The sequence below is a fragment of the Zonotrichia albicollis genome, chromosome 28 (genome assembly GCF_047830755.1).
Source record: "Zonotrichia albicollis isolate bZonAlb1 chromosome 28, bZonAlb1.hap1, whole genome shotgun sequence".
NCBI lineage: Eukaryota > Metazoa > Chordata > Aves > Passeriformes > Passerellidae > Zonotrichia > Zonotrichia albicollis.
The window spans coordinates 1,298,495-1,323,768 of record NC_133846.1 but is presented as its reverse complement, the minus strand read 5'-3'; the positions used below and the strand labels follow the sequence as shown (position 1 = coordinate 1,323,768).

Sequence of the window (25,274 nt, the reverse complement as noted above, 5' to 3'; positions counted from 1 at the left end):
CCTTCCCAGACCACCCTTGTGAGACTTCTCCTACAGTGTTCCTGAATACATCCCCCAATTCCAGAACCTTGATATCCCAAAGTCATTTTAAATTGACTCAAAGTTCTCACCTAAAGAACAAAACAATTTGAAAAATTATCCAAGTCCCAGCCCAGGAGCCAACAATTCCGTGACTTTTCTGAAAGCTGGAAAAAAATGCTGAACTACAGACACAGCACACCAGAAACAACAGCCAAAGGCAGTTATGAAAATACATAGATCTAAGGTCCCAGCAAAGAAATTTATCAAAAGTCTCAGAGATCCCATTCAAGGGACATTTTAAAAATGCCCTCAAGGCGTCACTGATGAAACAATTGTGAAAATCATCAAGGCAATTGTAAAGCTGCCCCAGAGTCAAAACCATATGGATTTACTGGGAACATCTTGGTGATTGTAAAATTGCCCCAATAACATCACATAGAAGCCATTTTGGAAGTGATCTGTAATGTCAAAGCATAGCAATAAACACCTCATTAAAAGGACCATAAAAAAAAAAACCAACTAAAAAATCCCACAAAGCATCCAGTATTAAAAATCTTTTGTGTGATATTTGGAAGTATTCTCATGGGGACCTTTTGAAGGGATTTGTACAATGATCCCTCCATTTTTTATGGTTAGGTTTACAATAGTTCCTCTGTGGGAATTTGGGCTTACTCTTGATAGCTCCTTGGCAGTGTTTTTGGTCTCCTCTGTGTGTTTTCACAATAGTTCCATGATGGAGGTGGGGTATTTTTACAAGAGGCATTTCTTAGATTTTTTGGAGACAGTTTATGTAATGGTTATGTAACGGTGTTTTTGGGAAAGATCAGAGATGTAATTTAAAGGTCTGGGTGATGTATTTGTGAGTTTTCCCTCTTAAGTCACATTCGCTGAAGCCACTTCATGCTGTGAAGAGCAAAGTGGAGACAACCACAGTCACTGTGACCTCATGGAAAGGTAGAACAGCCATACTGTGGGCAGCTGGAGATGACACTACCCTGCAACTCATGGGAGGAGCAAACTGAGTCTGCCATGAACATTTCCATTCATGACTGCAACAATTCCCAGCAGATCACTGAGATCAGCAGCCCAGTCTGGATCCCTCTCCCACCACTTCCCTGACAGTGGGCAGGAGTTTCTCCCACAGGGATGGAGCTGACTTGCTCCACAGTGCAGCCAGATTGAAAACCACTGTGTAAGAAGTGAGGGATCAAAGAGTCTGGCTTCTTCCATCATCACAGCCACAACAGTCCTGCCCATCCCAAACTGGTAAACCACTGCTGAAGAAGAATCTGGAGCTCCCTGCTGCTGCTCAGACTTGAAGGAGAGCCTGGGTGCACACTGGCCTGTTTTTCCAGGAATATCAGTTTCTCTGATATAAGAAATTACCTCTTCCTTCTTTTCAGCTGAAGAACATCCATTGGATTACTGGACTGGAAGAGAATAAAAACATTTCTTAACACAGGGCTTGCAACAGGAGCTGAAATGCAGTAACTGAATGTTTCTCCTGGAAACTGCAGCACAGGAATTGAGAACAAGCTCCTCAGATGAGCTGCTCCAAGCAGGAGCTGAAAACAGGAGGCACTTGGCAGTAGCCTTTGAGTGCCTCTGGCTGGTAAAGGATTATCCTCCAGAGGATTAATGTTCTCAAGAGGATATTCCCAAATCTTGTGGTGGCTTTTGTTAGTTTTGACATAAGAGACTTACAGTCAACCCAGTTCCAACATTTCTTCCTCTGCCTTCCCCAAACCATCCTTCCCCCACAGCACCACAATTGTGCATGCCCTGCAAGCCCTGAGAATGGGCCCAGTGTGGGACCAAAGGGATCAAAGTCCTGGAAAAGAAGGAAACTTCTAATAACAGAAACTTCAACAGAAAACATTTTCTCTGTGAATGAACAATAAAACACATCAGTCTTGTGTCTAGAAGTACAAAAACCTCCAAAAACCTTTTTATAACTAAAGTATTTCAAATAAATCTTTTTTTTTATCAATCAGAATTGTTTGTAATGGTCCTGCCTGTACTCAGGCTAAAGCTCTCCTTGCTATCTCAGGGGCACATCTGGTTTGTGTCTTCAGAGTTCTTGCACACCTCCACCCCTTGAACAGTGCAGTGCCTGAGTCACACAGGCCCTGTGAGTTCCTGAATGCCCTGGATTGCCAAGCAATATGTATTCTATTTACCAGCTGTTAGCGGTATGGCAGGTGTCTTCTGTCAAGTGGGCAGTTTTCTTTATGTCTTCCACGCCCACTCCTCCCTCTGAGGAGTCATCTGCTGATAAGAGACCATGAAATGTCACTGCATGGCTGATAAGAACTACAGCATCCCATTGGGAGATGGGAGCCCAGAGGGAGGAGCCAAGCATTCCTACCCAGATAGAATCTGGAGATTCTGGAACACCAGCACAGCTTCTCCACTGGATTCCCAGAGGAGCAGCAGCTGCCTCTTCTTCCCCTGGATCTTCAGAGGCAGAGACTGCACCTTTCTCCAGGATCCCTGCTCCAGCAGAACCAGCCCTGACACTGCAGGAGGGCTGAGTCACAATTCCAATGGGACTGCTGCCAACAGCCTGACCCACAGGGTGTCAGGTTGGGCTCTGACTCTGTCAGTGTTGTTTGAGTTTACTGCATTTTATTTTTTTATTGTCTTCCCTAATAAAGAACTGTTATTTCCTGCTCCCATATCTGAGAGTCCTCATATATTTCAAATTTATAACAATTCAGAAGAGAGGGTTTACAGTTTCCAGTTCAGGGGAGCCTTCTGCCTTCCTTAGCAGACACCTGTGTTTTCAAACCAAAGCACTGAAGGTGGCTTGAATGCACTCTCAGTTCTTCCAGCATCCATCTATCTGTTCCCTGAAATCCTTGCTCCTCCCTGTGGCAGACTTACACTCGTCCAAGCCATATCAACCACCCTCCCAAGTGAACAGGTGTGGGAGAACAACCCTCCCCAGGTTACTGTGCTGGGCAATGACAACTCCAAGGATTGTTCTCCCTGAGAGCTACAGACAAGGGAGCAAGGGAGGAGTGAGAGGGATTCCAGCTGGGATCCACAAAAACAGCAAATGCAAAACATCTCACACTGGGCATCTGGTGAGATGCTGTGCCCAAGTAAAAGGGTCTGACTTGTCTTTCTAAGAGAAAGAGTGAGTATGTCTGGGAGATGGAGGGCTGGAGCACAGCCAGAGCAGCTGTGCTTCCTGGGGATCTCATCTCAGTGTCCTTAACCTACAGGACCTGCAGGCACTGACTCTGTGTATTCACTTGGATTTGCAGAAAACCAGGTTTGCTTGGCAGTGTGACAGCAGCTTCCCCAGCCTGGCTTGTGCAGGAGACACTGTGGCAGGACACACTACAGGCTTGGAGAGCCAAGAGTGTTCCCACAACTGCTGGAAACTGTGTCCCTGATGTCCCAGGACTGGGCTGGCAGAACACCTGAGTCACCACGGAGTGTGTCTTGGTTTGGAAAGACAGGAGTCTGCTAAGGAAGGCAGGAGCCTCCCCTGAAATGGAGAATGTAAACTCTCCCCACCCCTCTGAATTGCTATAAATTTTGAATTAAGGGGCTCTCAGGCAAAAATATGGGAGCAGGAAATAACAGTTCTTTAATAGGGAAGAAAATAAAAGGAAAAAATAAACAATGCAGTACACTAGAACAACACTGACAGAGTCAGAACACAGCCTGACACCCTGTGGGTCAGGCTGTTGGCAGCAGTCCCATTGGAATTGTGGCTCAGCCCTCCTGCAGTGTCAGGGCTGGTTCTGCTGGAGCAGGGATCCTGGAGAAAGGTGCAGTCTCTTCCTCTGAAGATCCAGGGGAAGAAGAGGCAGCTGCTGTTCCTCTGGGCAATCCAGTGCAGAAGCTGTGCTGGTGTTCCCGAATCTCCAGATTATATCTGGGTAGCAATGCTTGGCTCCTCCCTCTGGGCTCCCATCTCCCAATGGGATGCTGTAGTTCTTATCAGCCATGCAGGGACATTCAATAGCTGTTATCAGCAGATGGCCCCTCCTGAGGGAGGAGTGATTGTGATCACTCAGAGAGAGATAAGGCAAACTGCCCACTTGACAAAAGACAACTGCCATACAGATGGTAACAGAATACACCTTGCCTTGCAGTCTGGAACAGAGTGCCATGTTTGGGTCACAGCACTCTCCAGGAAGTCCTGAGGGCACAAGAGTTGGCCTGACCAGCTCTGCTGCAGGTGAGATTCAGGACCATCCACCCCAAAAGTCATCGAACACAGACCTCCAAAGACATTCCACCACATCCCAACTGCCTCTTCACATAAGCACAGCACAGGTGGATCCTCCACTCACTGGGCTGGGCCTGTTCCAGTGGCAGAAGGTGTCTCAGTCCAAGCCAGTCTGAGGGAGAAACCCAAAATGAAGCTACAGATAAAGTTCTCCCAAGTTTCTCCCTTGCACCATACCATGTGGGAGCTTTTTGTGCAATCCCAGGGGGCACTCCAAGGTCCAGACAAGTCCTATCAAGACAAACCAAGGAACTTGGCTTGGACATTAACCCAGACCCAAAGCACAACTTAAATCAGAGCTCTAGAGAGCTGGTCCCACCCCACACAGAGCAGAACCAACACCAACATCACATCAGGTGACTCAGGGCCTTGTCCAGGTGCATGTAGGTGACTTTGGAGCATGGTGTGTTCGTACAGAGTGTTCTAGACAGCATCACCACTGCGGGGTTGAAATGCATTCCCACACATGGGATGACATGCTCATTTTCAAAGCCCCTGCTTTACTTATTTGCTTATTCTGAAATATTTGCTTATTCTGAATGTTTGCTTATTCTTAAAGAACATTGCTGCAGTGAATTTATTTGTACATTATTTCTGAGCCCTATGATGTACCTTGCCTTGTTTACACAAATTTGATCGTTCCAATTTCTCTATTTTAGTTCCTTTTTCATATTTCAATAATATTTATTTAAAAGGATAAAAATATATGAAGAACATTACTGTAGAGAGCAATGCATATGTCAACATTCAAATAAGAATATATACCTAAATAACAAACATACAGTAAATTGTGTTGTACTTTTTATCCTTTAAGACATAAAATTTAATTTCAATATGCAATTTTTACCATGGCTGCCTTAATTTTCCTCAGATTTTTTTTTCTTGAAAAAAATCATAGAATTATAGATAAAATACCTGAGCTGGAAAGGACACACAAGGATCATCCAGTCCAGCCCCTGCCCTGCACAGACCCCCAACAATCCCACCCTGGGCATCCCTGGCAGCGCTGCCCAAACCCTCCTGGAGCTCTGGCAGCCTCGGGGCTGTGCCCATTCCCTGGGGAGCCTGGGCAGTGCCAGCACCCTCTGGGGAAGAGCCTTTCCTTATACCCAGTCTGAGCCTGCCCTGGCCCAGCTCCAGCTGTTCCCTCAGGTCCTGTCACTGTCACACAGAGCAGAGATCAGAGCTGCAGCCCCCAGTGGGCTCTGACCTCAGGTCCCAGGGTGAACAGACCAAGTGCCCTCAGCTGCTCCTCGTGTGGCCCCTCCAGACCCTCCCCTATTTCTGTGTCCCTCTTTTGGACATTCTCCAATAACTTCAGATCCTTCTTACATTGCAGTGCCCAAAACTGCCCCCCAGACTGGACGTGAGGCTGCACCCATGCAGGGGGTAGGGGAGCCACCCATTGTTCCAAACTGGCCTTTGGTACTCCAGGGGTTTCATCTGTAGCATTGGACAATCAGTCCAGGTGAGTACAGAGGCTGACTGTTGGGAAATGAGGTGCACAGAAAGCACAGAGCAGGCAAATGCTGCCTCTTTCCTTGTTCCTTCAGGCTGTATCTCCCATGCACTGAGTCTGCTCTCACACCCTGGTCACACACCCCTCCTGACTCTGAGCTCCCAGAGGAACAGGGATGATGCAGTCTCACACACTTACTGGTACCTGCCTCCAGAACAACAATTTCTGCTTGAGTTGGATCTAGAGAACGAGGTGCTGCAGACTCAAAAATCCCCTGTGCAGAGCATCTGCAGCTCTGAAGGCAGTGATAAACTGCCCTCCTTGCCAAACACTGGATTCTCATCTCCAGCTGCTGGGTCTTGCCAATCATTTGCTTCTTTAGCATGGCTGAGGTCAAACAAATCCTCCAAAATCTCATTCCATGTACAGCTTCCAAACACTGACCCTGGAGGACAAAGCTTATGAATTAATGATCACCCTTTAGGCAGGCCAGGATAATATCTCAACCTCAATGTACAGATTCCTTAAGTCATACTCTGTTCTATATTTAGCTGGGAATTTATCTCAGGTTGTTGACAATGACTGTGCACCTGACTGTATGTATGGATTCAGGTTTTAAAATTCATCCCCAGGCAGGCTTGGAAGCAAGCTCAAGGGCAGAAGGGGAGCGGAGGCGGCTCAGGGCTGTCAGCTGGAGGCGATCTGCCGGAGATGTTGAGTTGTGTGTGTGGGAAGAGCTCAAAAATAGTATTAATTTTAAAATCCTGGGATTCTAGAGCAGGCTGCCAGTGCCTGGCTCCCAGCTTGGCAGAGCCAGATCCAGGGAGTCACCCGGCAGGAGCCACAGCAGGGGAAGGAGGCAGCTCTGTGAGGGCTCTGTGAGGGCTCTGCTTCAGAGCACTGCTGCAGGGAACCCAGAATCATGGAATCACAGCATCATTAAGGTTGAAAAGGCCCTCTAAGATCATGGAGTCCAACCACTCCCCCAGCATTGCCATTTTCACCACAAAACCATACCCCCAGGGGCCACCTCCACACATATTTTGAAGGCTTCCAGGCATGGTGATTCCACCATTCCATGCCTTCTGCCCTGGGCAGTCTGTGCAAGGGCCTGACCACCCCTCCAGGGAAGAAATTTCCCCCAGTATCCAACACGAACCTGCCCTAGCCCAGCCTGTGTCCACTCCCTCTCCTCTTGTCCCTGTTCCCTGGCAGCAGAGCCCAGCTCCTCCCAGCTGTCCTCTCCTGTCAGGAGTTGTGCAGAGCCAGAAGGGCCTCCTGAGCCTCCTTTTCTCCAGGCTGAGCCCCCTTTTCTCCAGGCTGAGCCCCTTTCCAGCTCCCCCAGCTCCGTTCCCGCCGCCCCTCAGTGTCCTGCGGGTCCCTCGGGGGCCGCTGGGGGGCGCTGTGGGACCCGCCCCGATCTCGTTGCTCGGCAACCGCCCGGCACCCAGGGGCGGGGCGCTGTGCGCGCGGCGCGATGACACAATCAGAGCGCGCGGCAGGGGGAGAGGGAAGGGCGGGGGGAGGCGAGGTGTGCGGGCCGGGACCTCTCCCCGCGGCGGTGAGTGCGGCCGGGCCGGGCTGAACCGAGCCGAGCGGGACCGGGCGGGGCAGGGCGGGGTGAGGCGGGGCCGAGCCGGGCCGGGCTGGGCCGGACTGAGCTGGCGGCTCCGGGCGGGTGTCGGCGCGGGGTCGCGGTGGGCGGGGGCGCCGGGCGGGCGGGGCGGGCGCTGAGGGCGGGCGCTGAGGGCGGCGCGGCGGCAGCGCCCCCTGTCGGCGGCGGGCGCCGTGCCATGTGGCCGTGCTGGCTGTGCCCGCAGGTGCCGCGCGCCATGGCCCCCCCCAAGGACATCATGACCAACTCCCACGCCAAGTCCATCCTCAACGCCATGAACGCCCTGCGTAAGAGCAACACGCTCTGCGACGTCACCCTCCGCGTGGAGCACAAGGACTTCCCGGCCCACCGCATCGTCCTGGCCGCCTGCAGCGACTACTTCTGCGCCATGTTCACCAGCGAGGTCGGTGCTGCCGCCGGCCCTGGGTGCTCCGTGGGTGGAGGAGGCAGGGCCGCCCAGTGCTTGGGCTGTTCTCTGTTGAGCTGCTCAGCAGCTGGGCCAGGATCCCCCCGTGGGGGCCCAGGATCCCCTGGTGGTGATCCTGGAGTGCGCTGGATACTCCCCGTGGTTGCTCAGGATGCCCCCGTTGTGGTTCTTGATCCCTTCATGGTGGCTGTGGGTGCCTCAGGAGCCCCCATGGTGGCCCTGGATATTTCCCTGGTCTCTGTGAATCCCCCTGTGCTGGCCCTGGAGCCCTCTGGGTTCTGTCCTAGTGTCCCTGGAGCCCCTCGAGGTGATTCTGTGTCTTATGGTTGCCCCAGAGCCATTTATTATGACCTGGTGGGGAGTTAAGAGCTTGTGGCCTTGATTCATGGTCTGCTGTGACCACCCTGCGCCCAGGGAGCTGCCAGGCTGAGCTGCCAAGCCAGAGAGTTCTGATACATTTCTTTATTTTTCTAGTGCTGATTTGTGGTTTCCGTGGTTCCGGGCATCTTTCCTGCCCTGGCACAGTGCTGTGGGAGCCGTGCTGGGGATTCTGGGCAGCCCTTGCAGTGCAAGGGAGGGTGTTTGATGATGCTCTGGGCTGCCCTTGGCACTGGCTGAGGGCTGGGCTGTGTGGGGGTGTCACTGGGGCTGGGGTGGCTCTGGGCCACCCAGCACATGTCACCTGTGAGCACCTTGGCTCTCAGCCCTCCCTGTGAGACCTGCACTACCTGTGTGCAGTTTCCCTGAGTCACTGACAGGCACTGCCTCAGCTGGAGCTGGCACTCATTGCTGAATGTCAGATGCTTTGCCTGGCTTTGTCTTTGTAAGTTGGAGTCAATCTTTGCAGCTTTTTCTTATGGAAGATGCTTTCCTTATCCTGCCACCTTGCCCATGAGCAGGGAGAAACATTCTTCAGTAGCTCACAGGTCCTAAAGCCCTCCCTGCTAGCCCAAGAGTCATTGCAGCAGAGAGTGATTTTTTTCTTTGTTTTACCCGGGCACGAAGGCTGTGGCAGAGCTCTCTGTGTGCCCACTTAGCTCAGTGCTGTCAGGGCAGCAGGTGTTTAAGTCCTGTGCAAAGAAACCAAAATGATGCATGTGTGCCCTGACCTCAGACCAATATAATTTTTTGTGCATATCTTCATGAAATTTGTTAATTCATCAGGTTTGTGCTCTTTCTCTGCATAAAGGAATGCAATTAGATGAAGAAAACACACAAAGCAGATTCGAGTTCTCTGTTCTCCAGTAGCTCTAGGCAGTACAGAGGTGTCTCTGCTTCTCTGGGTTTGCCTCCACGTTTCTGTCAGTGCTTTTGACTTCTGGCCTTGTTCTAGGCAGTGTCACTCCATGTGCTCCAGAATGTTCTTTGTGGCTGCTAACAAAGGCTGGGGGTTGCTGTGCTTTGGATCCGGGCTGTCTCTCCTTGCTTTGTTACACTTTTGTTAACTGTAACATCATTGTGACCTTCTTTCAGACATGGGAGTCTTCCTAGGAAATTAAATTCTTCCTGGGAAAGCAGCTGTGCTCAGTGGGCAGAATTGCTTGCTCTCTCATGCTCCCACAATGCCTGTGCTTTAAGGGTTTCTTTTCTTTTGCTTGGTTTGTGTTTCTTCCAAACTTGTTTCTTTGTTATGGAAACCCTAAAGTGCCCAACCTGCCAAGGGGCAACAATTGCAGAGTGTTTGTGGGACACTTCCTTCCAGGAAGGGGCAGCTTGGTGAGCCTCAGAGTGGCCATGTTTCCTGTGTGTGTCAGGGCTGTGATGGGACAGTGCTTGGACATTCTCCAGGCCCTTATGGGTGCAGGGTTTGGCCAGGCTGGGACTCCAGGGAGCTCAGAGTGTGTGTGTGTGTGTGTGTGTGTGGTGTCATGGGCTGACAGCCCCTGCCAGGCTTCCTCAGCACTCCATGCATTGCCTCCTGCAGCTCTGGGGACTGCTTGGCTCTGGTTGCCAAGGCTTTGCTGAAAATTGATCTTGGGGTTCTGCCATGGCATTCCTGACCTTTTCTCCTGGGGTTATGCCACAGTATTCCTGGTGTCACATCTGTGCATAGCCAGTACAACACTGAGACTGTCAGCAATATTGTTGTCATAAAGAACTGCCTTTGCCTCTCTGTGTCTCAAGTTTCCTTCCTTCTCTCACTTCTGACTTTTAACATGCTAAAAAGCTCTCAGTCTAGCTTAGTATTAATTCCTTCCCATTTTATGTTTCTGTTTTACAGTATGAGGAGAAGCCACTGATCACCTGATGAAGCCCAGGCTTTTTACAACATTTTGCTTTGCCCCTGTGCTGAGCAGTGTGGGAGCACTGAAACACCATCAGTTTTACCTGCAGGGTTGTTCCTTGTAGTGAAAATTGCAGAGCAGTTTTATCTCCCCTGGATCTTGGCTTTGCACTGGCATTTGTCTTTGTTTGTCCAAGTTAACATAACTTGGGATCTTTTAAGAGCTGATTACTGGCTCCACCTCAGAAGGAAACTGTTCTGTCTTCTCTTGGAGGCTGTGTTCTAGAAATTGAAGGGTTCTTTCCCCCCAGAACAGAGAAATATTATTCTGAAAGTAAACAATTGGTGTTTCCAGGCTCTTACATGGTCAGCTTCTCCGTGCTGTGATTGCTCTCCAGGGTACAGTGAGCCACACATCAGCACTGTCATGCCAGCAGTTCTCTCCCCTTGTCAGAAGAAATTTGGGCTTATTCCAGAGTACTTTTGTGTATCTATTAGTAAGGGCAAAAGCAAGAAGTAGCCTTGGATAAGAAAGGAGTTGCAAAATTTCAGACCCATTCTCTTGCTTGATTGTTGTGGTTTAGCCCCAGGCAGTGGCCAAGCCCCTCAGAGCCCCGTGCTTGCTCCCCCACCAGCAAGATCAGGGAGGGAATCAGAAGGGTAAAAGCTGGAAAATTAATGGGTTGAGATAAAGACAGTTTAATATGGAAAGCAAAAGTTCCACATGCAAACAAAGCAAAACCAGGAATTCACTCCCTGTTTCCCATGGGCAGGCAGGTGTTCAGCCATCCCACGGAGAGCAGGGCTCCAGGACACACAGCTGTGACTTGGGAAGGCAAACAGCATCACTGCAAACATCCCTCTCCTTCTTCCTTCTGCCCCCACTCTATGTACTGAGCAGGGTGTCAATGGCCTGGATGTGCCTTTGGTCACTTTGGTCACCTGTCCCAGCTCCCCACACACCCCCAGCCCCCTTGCCAGCCTGGCAGTGTGAAAAGCAGAAAAGGCCTTGGCTCTGTGTGAGCACTGCTCAGCAATAACAAAAACATCTCCATCATCATCCCTGCATTCAGCACAAATCCAAAACACAGCCCCATGCCAGCCACTGGGAGGGAAATAAATTACCCCAGCCAAACCCAGCAGAATGATTTATGGGTGGAATGGAGAAAGCAACATTGTGTCTCACAAAAGAGTTGTAACCTCAGCCCCTGCCTTAAGGCTTTCAGCACCTTGGGCATCTCGAGGCAAAACTCCTGAGGCCTCAAAGTGACTGTCCTTAGCTGTTTTCCTGGATGCTGTGGTTGATTTTGGGATCTGTACTGCTGCACACTTCTTATATATGGGCTAATCCCTTCAGGGAGAGTGAGCAGAGCTGTGATATTAAACAGCAAAGTGGAAAACCAATCTGGAATTCTGACAGCAGAGATGTGGCTGGTGCCACTGAGCAACCTCAGAAGTAACCAGTGAACACCTTGGAGAGGAAAGCTGCCTGGCCTGTGTGTTGGTTGCATTGGATGACCATCATTTTGCATCCTGAGGCCAAGGATGGGGCTGCATGGATGGAGCAGGGACTGGCTGTGTCCCAGCAGCCCAGCACTGAGCACTGCAGGCAGTTCTCCAATGCTGGAGCTCAGCTCAGAGTCCTGATGAGCCTGAAAGGCTGAGAGAGTTGGGATTGTTGAGTCTGGAGGAGGCTCTGGGGTGGCCTTCCAGTACCTGAAGGGAACCAACAAGAAAATGGAAAGACTGTTTTCACTGGGGTTACAGGAGAAAGGGAAATGGCTTCAGACTGACAGAGAGGGTCCACATAAGGTCCCTACCAGCCAAGACCAATCCATGATTCTGTGTTCAGAATCAAATTGTCTCCACAATGAGACCCTTCTTTAAGGTATGATGTTAGGATCCCAATTCTGCATCACACACATTAGATGAATTTACATAAAATACTTCCTTCCTACTGGGCATTCTTTGCATGTGAGTAAACTGAGCAAAATAACAACCAAGCAGTGGAGTGTAGCAGAAGTACAAGAGAAGCAGGAAGTGATCATGTGTATGGTATTGGTGTTGTCCTTGTGGTTTGTGTTGTGGTTACCAATATAAAAAGAGTATGTGCATGGTTGGTTGATTGTGGGTCAGGAGCTTCTTTATCAGCTCCAGCTGATGTGTGAAGAGCTGATGCTTACAGCTATCAGGAGGTCAATAGAAGTTTGTAACATCTTTGATCCTAAATATGTATGGTCTGTGTCTTCATTTGCTTATTAGAATCACCTGAATATCTTGTCTGATCAGTTCTGAACTTTGGTGGCACCTGTGTCCTTTGTGGTACAAACAGCTTAGTCTTGGTTCAGGAATGTTTTGTCCAGCCCAAGGCAGGAACTGGTTTTAGCTTCTGAATGCAATGCCTGGCCTGTCACACAGCAGGTCAGACAAGGTAATTTGCTGTTCCTTCCCAACTTTGGAAGCCATAAAGGTTGTTCACTGAGTCAAGAGATTTGAATTCCCTCAAATTCCTTCAAGAGTCACCCTTACCTCCTGTACTTCTGTGCAAGTGTGTCTCTGCATGATAGACAGGGCTCAGTCCCAGCCCACATCTCTGCTGTGTCATGGAGTGCCTCTGCAGGAGGAGCTTCCACTGCTCTTATTTTCTGTTTCTGTGTCACCTCCTTTTTCCCCAGCTGTGGCAGATGTGAAGCTCAGATGATGTTTGGCCATGCTTTCTGCTCCCTGAGCCTCTGCCCAACTGGCTGTACCAACTTTGGGCTCATTCTTGGCAAGAGAAGCCACGGGCTTTCACATGCATTGTGCTTGCACTGGTGCTGACTGCTCCAGCAGCCAGGGGCTGGTTTTGCAGCATGCCACAGGAAGATCATTATCTCCTGAGGTGCAGCCATGCTGCTGAGCTGGCAGCAACGTGCAGGGTGTGATCAGTGAGCCCACCAGCCAGTCCACTGGTCAGGAATCATCAGGTGCTCTGCCAGCAGCTCTGTGCTGGAGGCACTCAAGCATGAAACTGATGCTTTGTGAAATATAATCTGTTTTGTACAAATTTGATGGATTCACAGAATTTGCTGTTCCCAAAGATTGACCATTGAGAGGATAATGTTCCTTGGAAAAAATAATTATTCCAAAATTAATCATAGAGGTGATTAAATAGTCGAGGGACAAAGCCTGGATTGTGTAAGTGCCATCACTGCACAAAGTGTCATTTTACTTTGTTGCATGTTAGGACTGAAGTTCGCCACAAGCTTGAAGAATGTATCAGGAAACTGACAAGTTGAGAAAGCTTTTTCTTTAGCTTGGTTTTAGAGAAGAATGGTGAAGATATCCAGGTGTTGGAAAGGAAAATTATGAGTCAGTAGAATTGACTTGTTCAGGTTTAGGGCTGGACATGCCCAGGGAGAAGTTACCAAAGCTCAGGCAGAAGGATGTCCTACTGATAGGGGGCACAGAGGAGCCAAATTTCTGGGCCACAGAGACACTTGGCAAAACTCCCAAAATAAGGAAGAAATTGATAAAGCCAGCGCAGCAGCTGTGCTGAATTCAGCTCTGAATGGGCAGAAGGTAATTCTGGCAGGGGCAGAGACTGCTGACTCACAGCCACCAACTCCAGAAGTCCTCTGACCCAGAGGAAGAGAAAAACTGAGCATGGGACTAATTAGCATCAGAAGCAGGGAAATGGTTAACCAATAGAAGATAGAAGGCTAATCAATAAGAGAACTACTCTTAACCCGAGTAACCCTCTCCACCCCCATCCTATTTCCACTTCTATCCAACAACCTCAAGAACACCCCCAACACAATTACAAACACAGTCAAAACCTCCTTCTTGATCAGCCTAATCCCAATAGCAATCTACATCCACTCTGGAACAGAAAGCCTCACCTCCTTCTGAGAATGAAAATTCATTATAAACTTCAAAATCCCTATCAGCCTAAAAATAGACTTTACTCCCTTACCTTCTTCCCCATTGCACTGTTCATATCATGGTCTATCCTACAATTTACATGATATATGGCCTCAGACCCCAATGAACATTAATGCCTTTGTTTGCTAAAATGTATTAATAGTAAACAGGCTGCCTTTGGGGATTTGGGGGCTTTGGCCCACAGCCCCCCCTTTCTCTACGGAAGTGAAATGAATCAAATACCCAGACTCTGGGTGTGGATTGGCCTCTTTCACACCAGGTAGAAGAACCTGGTTTGGACCAACATTTAGATGGAAACTCCATGGGAACTGCAGCATGTCCCACACATCCAGCTCAGGGGGGAATTCCCTTGCAGTACTGCATGGAGGAGGGTTTAGTTGTCTTGCACAGGTGACACATGTGATCTCTGCTGACTCAGATCTCAGCTCACAGGTTTTACTGTGACTGTCCTTTTGATCCATAAACAACTTTTGTCTCTTACTCATTTCTATAAGTGAATTCTGGAAGGAAATTCCCTCCTTCCCTATATCCTTTCAGTGAGCACCAGAATAGAAAGGACAAATCTCTCCTGAAAGCTCTGACAGATCTTATTTTCAAACCTGCTGAGGGTTGTGGGATTTCTGATCACATTAATGAAAAATAAAGCTGTGTCTCCCTTTTAATTTACAGCTCTCAGAGAAGGATAAACCTTGTGTGGATATCCAGGGCCTGACAGCCTCCACCATGGAAATCCTGCTGGACTTTGTATATACAGAAACTGTGCATGTGACAGTAGAAAACGTCCAAGAATTGCTTCCAGCAGCATGTCTGCTTCAGCTGAAAGGTAATTGAAACATTAGCACAAATTGCATCATTGCTGCTGTTTAGAGATTTGGTTTGTTTGTCCCTCTGTGCATGGAAGAGAGACTGGGGGAAGAATGATATTTATAAGTAGTTATGTCCAACTCCTCTTTTCTTGTGTGCTGTGGTCTCATTGGTAGAGGAACAGATTTGGGTGCAAAACAAAATGGTAAAACAGGTTCCATTCTTTGGGCTACTGTACTTCTGCAGGAGGATTCCCAAGAAGAATTGTGAGCTGTGTAGCACATAAATGTTGCAGCTCAGTTAGATTATTATAATAAGCAATCCTCGATGCCATTTGACCTGCCCTCACAGTGTGTCTGGGTCAGTAACAGACTGGTTGCTGTCATTGCACATGCACCTGTGGAGCTATCCTGGTAAATTATCCCAAATCCCAGACAATTTACCTAAAAGTTATCACAGACCTGGAAATCTGGTGCCATATCCACTGGCAGACACAGCAGTGGTTTGTAATCCATGAAGCTGAGTACAACTCACACTGGAGTCTTCCTAGTATCAGATTGATGTAATTTGTTCATTGGAATAGAACAGGCAGAGCTCACACCAGCCCAAACACGTGGTCTGGCTGCTCCAAGTGTCTTCAGTCTCCAAAGCAATGCATGCATGTGGATGTTTCTGTAGTACTTTTACTTGTTGTTTGGATTGGATTTTCATTATTGCTTAGAACTTTCTTTTTTGAGGGCCTTGCCAAAGCAGTGGAATGATAGTAAGTGTGCAGTGCTCATTCACCCCTCCAATTTTCCATAGGTGTGAAACAAGCTTGCTGTGAGTTTCTAGAAAGCCAGCTGGATCCATCAAATTGTTTGGGCATTCGGGATTTTGCTGAGACACACAATTGTGTGGATCTAATGCAAGCTGCAGAGGTCTTCAGCCAGAAACATTTTCCAGAGGTGGTTCAGCATGAAGAGTTTATCCTCTTAAATCAAGAAGAGGTTGAAAAGCTCATCAAGTGTGATGAAATTCAGGTAAAACCTGAAAAGTACCATTACTGTGCAAAGCATTGAAATAAAATATTGAAACCAGTCAGTAATTAGTCCATACTCCTGGGACGGGCTCCTCACACAGTTCCTGAATTTGAAATTTAATTTTCAAGAGGCATCTATTTTTATTTTTGCTAGTTTGTAATTTTATCAGTACCATGTAGCATCTCTGTAAGAATTTGTTGTCACACAAGTGTTTCTTGCAAGTCAACCACAGTGAGTTAGTTCCCTTTGCAGAGTTATTGGCCCTTCATTCCCTCCTTTCCCTGGAGAAGATAAGTTGTCTCAATGCCTACATTTCAGAAATAGCCTCAAGCTTTCATTTCTGTGTGCCTGCTGCACAAGGAATCCTGGGATGGTGCAGGGTGGTCTGACTCTGCCAGGGGTTACAGGGAGATTTAGTTCCCTGAAGGTGAGCTTCTGGAGGGTGTGCTATGTCACTGGAACATGTCAAATACAATTTCCAACTTTTCTATTAATAAGTTAAACATTCCCTGGTAATGAGGGGAGAGCTTGACTATTTATTGAGGTGGATTTTGTCGAGAGGTGATGTTCACTGCAGTGGAAAGGCTTGAAGCAATCACTGCTTAGAGTTCAGTGGAACAGGAATGCTTGGAAGCAAAGTATGGGATATCTTTGGTGGGATTCCTGAAAAGCCAGTGCAGGGGTAGCCAGAGGAGAATTGTTGATGTATTCCTTGAAAGTGGTCTCTTCAGCCATGCCAACATCCCCTTGTTAGTGAGACTGCTTGAGAAAAACCATGTGAGGCAGTGGTGAAGGACCCAGCTCTGGCTGGGATCTGCAGTGGAGGGGGCTGAGTGTGCTTGGTGTTTGACAGGCTGCAGTTTTGTGCTGTGAGGGGCTGAGCTCCTCTGGGTTGTGATGCTACTGGGAGCAGAAAATAATGAGGAACTTCAGATTAACCCAACCAAGCTTCTTGGATGATCTGCTCAAGGAAGGTGACATTCCTTATGGATTGGAAGGGCTGGACCTTGCAGCAGGCAGTGTGTTGGGCATGCACTATTGTACCTTAAGAACATGTGACAAGTAGGGCAGGGCAGGGGATTCTCCCGCTCTTCTCTGTCCTTGTGAGACCTCACCTGGAGTGCTGTGTCCAGGTCTGGGGTTCTCAGCACAGGAAACACAGGGACCTGTTAGAGAGGGTCCAGAGGAGGCCTCAGAGATGTTCTGAGGGCTGGAGATGTTCCCTCTGCTCTGGAGCCAGGCTGGGAGAGCTGGGGCTGTTCAGCTGGAGAAGAGGATTCTGCAGGGAAACCTTATCAAGGGGCTTATAAAAAAAAAGGAAGAGTGACTTTTTACATGGACAAGGGGTAACAGTTTTAAAGAGGAGAGGTTTAGATTTGATGTTGGGAAGAAATTCTTCCCTGTGAGAATGCTGAGACCCTGGGTGCCCAGAGAAGCTGTGGCTGCCCCATCCCTGCAAGTGTCCAAGGCCAGGCTGGACCAGGAGCATCCTGGTCTGGTGGAAGGTGTCCCTGCCCATGGCAGGGGTGGAATGGGATGGGCTTTAAAGTCCCTTCCAGCCCAGACCAGTGTGGAATAAGGAGCAGATCTCTGTCCTGATGTGCCAGCACAGAGCTGCTGTGTGGAATCAAGAGTGTGGTAAGGGAACACCCTCAGAAAATCTCTGGGCTGCTCAGGAAGTGCAATGACAGGTCCTCAGTGTGATCCTGCATTTAGTGTTACTCATCATTTATCAGAAAACAGAAATGATTCAATGAATGGTAAAGCTGTTAAATATATCTGAGGACATTCAGTTCAGGAGGGAATAAATCAACACAGGATTATTGCATTTAAAGAGGAGGTGGGGAAATTGGAAACAATACAGTAGTCTGCTCTCCTTTTGTGAGCTCTAATTGTCCTTCCCCTGTAATTCCAAGAGAAAGAGGCCATTCCAAATTACAATGTAACAAATATAAAACAATGGTGTAGAAGAATGCCTTACATAATTAACCTCTGTGGCTCCCTCCTTCAAAACATTCTGCCTGACAGCTTCAGACTGGATTTCAAAGGGGACCAGTCATAGGCTGGTGGGAAGGCTCAGTCCTTTCATCACAGGCTCTTCTTTTATCTTCATATTTAGTCTCAGTTAACAGACTGTGTGATAATAAATTCATGTCTGATTTCCTTTTACGTTGGATGATCTGATAGATGTGCAAGAAGAAAACAAAGTCTAGGTAATATATAAGTAATAAATAATATATAATTCTTATATATATATATTAGTACTAAGTAATATATAATTCTGATATATATAAGTAATATATAATTCTTATATATATAAGTAATATATAATTCTTTCATATATATATATATATTTACAGTTCTTTTGCTTTTGGTAATCATAGGTGTCCAAAGCATCTGTGGTTCATTACAGGATCAAATTTGGATGATTTAGTCAGTGTAATGTCCAGAAGTTGTGTAAGCACCAGCATGTGCTAGTCCTAAATGGAGACAGAAATAAACTAGTGATAAAATAAAATAAACAGTAGAAATAAACAGTAGCATTCATGCCCTGGGATTTTCCACTCTGAAATCCTTTGTAGTTTTTAAAGGGTGAGTTGAAACCTTAAATGTACCTGCTCTGGCTGGAGTGTCCAAGGGGCAGTGTATAGGCCCAGGGCTGTCAGGGCCTAGGGCAGACACTTTGCTGTGCAAAGGAAACGTGATTTAATCATCTCTTTGGTAGCACTTGGAATTTTGCAGGATCACAGCTCCTGCTCCAGAGAGCTGGGGGAGCTGTCCTGTGAGTTCCCCCTGACAGTGCATGGAGCTCTCAGCTGCAGGCTCTGCTCTGCACCATAGCACTCCCTGCTCTGGGACTTGCACTGCCCATGGTTGATCTCAGCTGCAGGGGAAAAAGCGAACACAGGTTTAAGGAAAAGAAAGTGGGGGAGTTCACTGTGGTTATGGGGATTTCCCTAAGGGACTCCTAGCTGAAGGGTCCTGCTGGCTGTGAAGCAGTGCAGCAGCTGAGCACTCCGTGCTCCATGGCAGTGGCTCCTGTTGTGCTGCCCCTGATCAGGATGTGCCTCGTGTGCAGGTGGACTCGGAGGAGCCGGTGTTCGAGGCCGTGATAAACTGGGTGAAGCACTCCAAGAAGGAGCGCGAGGCGTCGCTGCCGGAGCTGCTGCAGTACGTGCGGATGCCGCTGCTCACGCCGCGCTACATCACCGACGTCATCGACACCGAGGTACGGCCGAGACCCCTGCCCCAGAGCAGGCTCTGCCCCCAGCAAGGCAGTGCTATCCAGACAGCTCAGTGCCTCCTGGAGACAGAGTGCCTGGATACCCAGGCTGCTCGTAGCCACTGCTGCCTTAAGCAAGCTCAGTGGATTTCAGCTCTTTAGTGATTATCAGCTCTCTTAGGATTTCCAGCTCTTGCTTGCTAAGGCGCCGGTGGGCTCGGGGGAGAAGCAGCGAGAGAGATGAGAAGGAGAGATCTTGGTGGTTCCACAGCGATGGTTTTATTGAGGGGTCTGTGAAGGGTTCCAGCAGTGGCTCTCCTTCTGCTGAATGCCCTAAACCAGCCCCTTTTTATAGGGTACAGAGGGATCCAAACTTGTCCAATAGTAGGGGTTAGGGGAAAGTGACCTGTGGGGTTACAGAGATAAGCTGGGGTCCGAGGGGCAGAAGACAGGAGCTCATTTTGCTGTCTCATCATGACTCAGCAATTCCTACTGTTAAGTCTCAGCCCTCCAAGGGGTCTGAGACAATTCTATGGAGTCTGCTACAGTACAGCAGCCACTGCTGCTCCTGCCTGACCTCTGCTGGCCCCAGGATGGCTGCAGAGCCCTTTCTCTGCTGCAGTTTGGTGACACTGTGCAGCTGTCCCTGCTCAGCACAGTGCTGCTGTCACACTGAGCTGTTTGCTGGGCCAGCAGTCACAGCATCCTGCTCTGCAGCCCCAGGGTGCCCTCTCCAGAGCCATTAGTCAGCTGTCTCTGCAGATATCCACAGCACCTTTCTCTTGTCATCCTTACAGTCTCCAAGTGCTTTCTGCCTTCATTCCTAAGCACTGGCATGTCTCCTTCCCCAGACTGAGGATCACTGGCATTCATCTCAAGGAGGTCATGGCTCCTCAGGAGGTGTCTGAGGTGCAGATGTCAGCAAGTGCCTCTGAGTGAGAAAGGCATCAGCTGTGTGGGTGCAGGACCAACACACAGCCAAGAGCCATGGCTAACAATGCTGCTTTGTGTTCTGGGGTGCTGCAGAGGCAATCCAAAATGGGGATGATGCAAATTGACAATTAAGCTTTTAATTGTCAATTCAATTAATTGTGCTAATTCAATTCCAGACAGGAAGTGACCCCAGGCAAGATTTCAAAGGAAGGCCCAGAGAAGGTCAAACCAGCCTTCAGGTTAGATGGTGATGGGATGTACTCAAGGGTCACCTGTCCTTGTCACCTGACAGGTGCTGAATGGTGAATGACAGACATTTGTCTATGTCAGGAAAAGGCTGATGTAGCAACAGTCATCTCAGATGTGATAGATTATGGATTTTGTTAAATCAGGACAACCTAATGGGCTCTTGTGTTAGGTTGTGCCAGAGCTAAAGGGTGTTCAGTCAGATTATCATGGTCCCCTTCAAACTGAAATTTAAGCTAAAGGAAAAGGGACTGGTACTAAAACAAATAGATCTGCTCCAAATCCAGCCTGAGCCAGAGTGTGTACAGCCCTCAGCTCTCAGAGTGAATGTGGAGGGTGACCTGGCAGTGCCACACACTGGTGGCACATCCTCAGCTTGGGTCAGTGTGGAGAGTGGAGTGTTGGCCCCATGTGGCTGCCTCACACAGACACCAGGAGCCTGTAGAGGTGAATCTGAACTTGCTGAAGCAGCATGTACACCCAACAGCCATGGGAAAATCAGTGCTGAGCTAAAGGGAGGTTGGTCCAGGCCCTTGGCTAGGGAAGGGAATTACACAGCATTGTTCAAGGAGATGAGGCTGTCCTGGGATGCCCCTCACTCTTCAACAGGACCTCAGTGTTCCTGTTGCCTCTTCACAGCTCCATGTCCCCGTGTGCACAGTGATCAGGGCAGTAACTCAGCTAAACAGTTTCATTGTGCTGTGCTCTCCCTCTCTTCTCCAATGGCAGGTGCAGGACAGGTTATATGGGGCAGACAAGTGTGGTTTCACTTCCAATTCCCCTTCTTAGTCATACTTCTGCTGGCTTAAATGGAGCAGAAGTGGCTTTTCCTTAGTGTTCCAATGCAGCCATTTTCTTCAGGGAGCTTTCAGTGCCAGACTGTGAGGATGGAGCCAGATCTGCTCAACATCTTCAGTTCCCTTTGCATTTCCCAGGGCCCGCACACGAGTCCTTTTCATGCTGTCTGAGCTGATGAGAGTTGGCTTTAGGACAGTTCTTCTGAGGTTTCTTAAAATACATTGCATGTAGCAGTGACTCATGTTTCTCCCCTCCCAGCCCTTCATCCGCTGCAGCCTGCAGTGCAGAGACCTCGTGGACGAAGCCAAGAAATTCCACCTTCGGCCCGAGCTCCGCAGCCAGATGCAGGGACCCAGGACACGAGCACGTCTGGGTGAGCAGCAGGAAAGGGGCCTGAGAGGGGCCAGGGCACTGGCAGCTGTTGTGTTAGCCCTTGTCTAATGCCTTGTGACAGTGCTGGTGTTCTTCACGGCAGTAATTTGTCATGCCATGGTCCCCAATGGACAGAGAGGGGACTGGAGCAAAGGACAGAGGTGCCTCTTTTATAGGGTACAATTGCTTAGTGCCAGTGTGGGTCTAGCTGATTGCCTTTAATCTCAGGCCTTGCTGTGGCCTCAAAATCAGTCTCCTGAGTACCTTGTGCCTGAAGATACATTTGTCCCAGCATGCAGCTGTCCAAGAACTATGGGAAGAGTTTCTTCCTGTCTGAAGAGGTAGGAATCAGAGTCCAAAGTAGAGCTGTGAGGTAAGTGGCAGCTGCCTTACAGTGACAGCAAGCTTCCACAGCAAATTGAACAGGGGAAGGTGCAAGGAGGTGTTGGGAGAGTAGCTAAGAACTAGAAAAGTAAAAGGCTGTGGCTAATTTTAAGTTTTGTACTTGCAAGATAGTGTGTCTTTGAGTCTAGCTGTAGTATGATAACAAATAGTGAAAGAGATATGAGAAAAGAGAGATGTAACTTTTAAAGAACGGGGAAGAGCTGATGTTGTAGTGTAGCTAATAGACAGTGTAAATTACAGAATATTTATGAGCTTATTACTTGTTGTATAAGTGTCTGATGCTTTTTTTAATAGATGAAGCTTGCTGTTCTCACATTGAGAGTCCCAAGTTTTCCCTGCACCCAACAAATAGCTCATCCCCGACAAATAGCTCATTCTGCAGCAAGGAGGGAGATGGAGATGTCCCTCTTCCCCTTCAGAAGTGCCTTTTTTTTTTCTCCCTAGCCTTGTTAAGGCAAACAAATGGTATCTTCCTTTATTTCTGTGACTTCTACTAAGCACAGTCACTGAATTGTACAGAAAATGTTTGTCTTTGGGCTGTGAGCACTCAAGAGCAACATAAAAGTAGGACTGACCTACCAGAAGAAGGAAAAGGATTTTACTGGCTTCTATGCCATGCCTGTGTCCTGGTGCACTCCCAGGGCACTGCCATCAGTGCCAGCAGGGACCACTCTCCCTGCAAGGAATTCTCCCTGTGTTCTCCAGTGCTGCTGCAGGTGTGGTGGAGAGAGATTCCAAAATCCCTTTGTGGCCTCTTTTAACCACAAAAGGAGGAGGGCAGATCAGGTTTGTCAGAGACACACTGACCAGACCTCTCTGGCCTGAAGGAAATGTTGTTGTGCTGTTCCTGCATAGTCCAGGCCTCAGCACGTTTTGTGGGAATTCCTGTGCCAGTTTCAAAGAGCTGCACTTCAGCTCAGCCTGTCATGGCATCAGCTTTCCAGTATCTGAAGGGACCTCAAGGAAGCCAGAAAGGGACTCTTCATCAGAAACTGCAGCAATGGGACAATGAGGAATGGTTTCACACTGAAAGAGGGGAAATCTAGGGAAGAAATTCTCCCTTGAGAGGGTGGTGAGGCCCTGGCACAGGTTGCCCAGAGCAGCTGTGGCTGCCCCATCCCTGGAAGTGTCCAAGGCCAGGCTGGACAGGGCTTGGGGCAGCCTGGGACAGTGCAAACTGTCCCTGAACATGGAATGAGACAAGCTTTTAAGTCTTTTCCAACACATACCATTTTGTGATTCTGTGATTTTAGAAAAAACACATTTCATTTTATTCTTAGTTGAAATAGGTCACCTGATAAAAAAGATTTAAAAACTGTTTTATTGTCTGATTGTATGGGTTAAAACTGCACATTATTGTTGAGGTTCGTGCTTTGGATTCAGCCCTAGCTGTTTTAATTGATTCCATACCATCTGATATCAGCTGTGGGTCACTTTCAGCTGTGATCAAGGCATGTATTGACTTTGCATGGGAGGAGCTGAAGTGATTGCACTTTTAGCTTTCTTGCTGAAAAAGAGGATTTCCAGGATATTGGAGCTCTTGTGAATCATTCCCAGTTATTTATTGTATTATTCTTCATCTGAGGTGGCAGCTTTTCTGCTCTGTGACAGACAAAGTCTTGTTAAATGTTTGTTGCTTGGTGTTCAGTCCTTGTGCAATGAAAGGCTGGACAGCCCTAAATTCTAGTGATAAACTCCCTGTTCCAGAAAGGGCCAAGGAGTGGAGGGGATGCTGAACTGTTCTAAACCTGAGACAGAAGCCTGAGGCTTCCAGACAGGGATTAGAGGGGAAGTTGCAACTCTCCAGGTCACAGCTGTTATGGAGCAAATGAGAAAAATTCAGAGAATTCATCTCATCTCAGAGAAAATAGAGGGAAGGCAATTTTGAAATAAAATACACAAGATTTAAGAGACAATTCCTGGGAAAATATTTAATTGGTTTTCCAAGCTTCAGACATCCTGACTTGTTTCTCAGTTATGTGGTGAACAAAGTCCCCCAAATCAGGCCTGGATGTCACTTGTGACCAAGAGGAGGCTGCAGGGAAACAGACATTTTCCTACACATTCTGTGGGGTGGTGAGAGGTTTGGGAAAAATAGCAGAAAGGGTACAAAAGGAGATATAAAGGAGTGAATTTCACCACCTGTCTCTGAGGCAGCTTGTCTTTTCAAAGAGCCTCTGATGTTAGGAGAAACAGCCCTCCAGCAGCCAGCTCCTAACACCTCAGTCTACTGTCTGCCACATGCTCTGAAGAGTTTCTCCCTTCTCTTTCTTGCTGAGCACAGAGGGAGTGAGTTTGTGAGAGTCCCCAGGATAAGGTGAGAGATGAGGAATGTGACTCCATGTTCTCAGAAGACTGATTATTATTCTATTCTATTCTATTCTATTCTATTCTATTCTATTCTATTCTATTCTATTCTATTCTTATTATATTATACTAAAACTATACTAAAGAAAGAGAAAGGATACAGACAGGAAGCTTAACAAGAATGAATAATAAAAACTCATGACTGACTCCTCAGAGTCTGGCACAGCTGATGGTGATTGGCTATTAAGTAAAAACAATTCACATGAAACCAATCAAACAGGCACCTGTTGGTAAGTGATATCCAGACCACATTCCAAAGCTGCAAACACAGGAGAAGCAATCAGATAATTATTGTTTTCATTTCTCTCTCTCATCTTCCCAGGAGAAGAAATCCTGGCAAAGATATTTTTCCAGAAAATGTGACAGTGACAAGGGAGTGTGAGTGCCTGAGCCAGGTTAGGTCCCTTCTCCAGAGCCGAGACCAAAACAGGGATTTAGAGGCAGCTTTGTGCCAGGGAAGGCTCAGAGTTTCTCCAGGTTGTTCCCCTGAGGTGACCCTTTGGTTATGAAGGGATTGACTTGGCTTTGCTGTCCCTCTGTCCCTCAGGAGCTAACGAGGTGCTGCTGGTGATCGGCGGCTTCGGCAGCCAGCAGTCCCCCATCGATGTGGTGGAGAAATACGACCCCAAGACCCAGGAGTGGAGTTTCCTGCCGGTAAGGGAATGTTTCTGAGCACCACTGGGCTGAGCAGGCTGTGAGCAAACACTGATCTGCAGCACCAGCTGGATGACAACCTCCTTGGGCTGTCCTGTGCAATCTGCTGAGGATTTCTGACAGAAATTCTTTAGAGATTTACATGAGAGTGCAGAGTGACTGAGGGAGAGGGGGTTGTTGTCATAGACCTGATCAGCTGAGCCTGCAGAGACCCACATCTTGGCTGTGGGAGTGAGAACTATCATTTTCTTAGTGAAGGGGTGTGAAGCTTTAAGGTTAGTGATGATAATTGGAATGTCAATAGGAACCGTGTAGTCAGTGCAGTCTTAAGGCTGCTGCATGATCCCACTGCTTGCAGTGTTTTGGAGCATAATGGGAAGAGAGAATTCCTGCACTAAGGAGTATTTCTACTCAAATTAAAATCACCTTTATCTGTGTGAAATGGTGGAGAACTGCCTCTTCTTCAGTATCACCAGTCAGGGCAGACTCAGTATCACCTGGTGTTCCAAAATTCTGATCCTTTTTGGAGGC

At 48.1% G+C, this 25,274-nt stretch overlaps 1 protein-coding gene across 1 annotated transcript in view; it reads left to right on the top strand.

Annotated features, from left to right (window-relative positions):
* Positions 1–7,148: 7,148 nt before the first annotated feature.
* The window catches only part of KLHL12 (kelch like family member 12), a 29,170-nt gene continuing 11,044 nt past the window's right edge, over positions 7,149–25,274 (top strand). Inside the window, exons 1-7 of the mRNA XM_074527996.1 lie at positions 7,149–7,290; positions 7,550–7,747; positions 14,589–14,742; positions 15,528–15,745; positions 18,825–18,974; positions 21,204–21,318; positions 24,637–24,743. Coding sequence (XP_074384097.1) covers positions 7,207–7,290; positions 7,550–7,747; positions 14,589–14,742; positions 15,528–15,745; positions 18,825–18,974; positions 21,204–21,318; positions 24,637–24,743 — 1,026 coding nt within the window. The 5' untranslated portion in view covers positions 7,149–7,206. The remainder of the gene's footprint in view (positions 7,291–7,549; positions 7,748–14,588; positions 14,743–15,527; positions 15,746–18,824; positions 18,975–21,203; positions 21,319–24,636; positions 24,744–25,274) is intronic.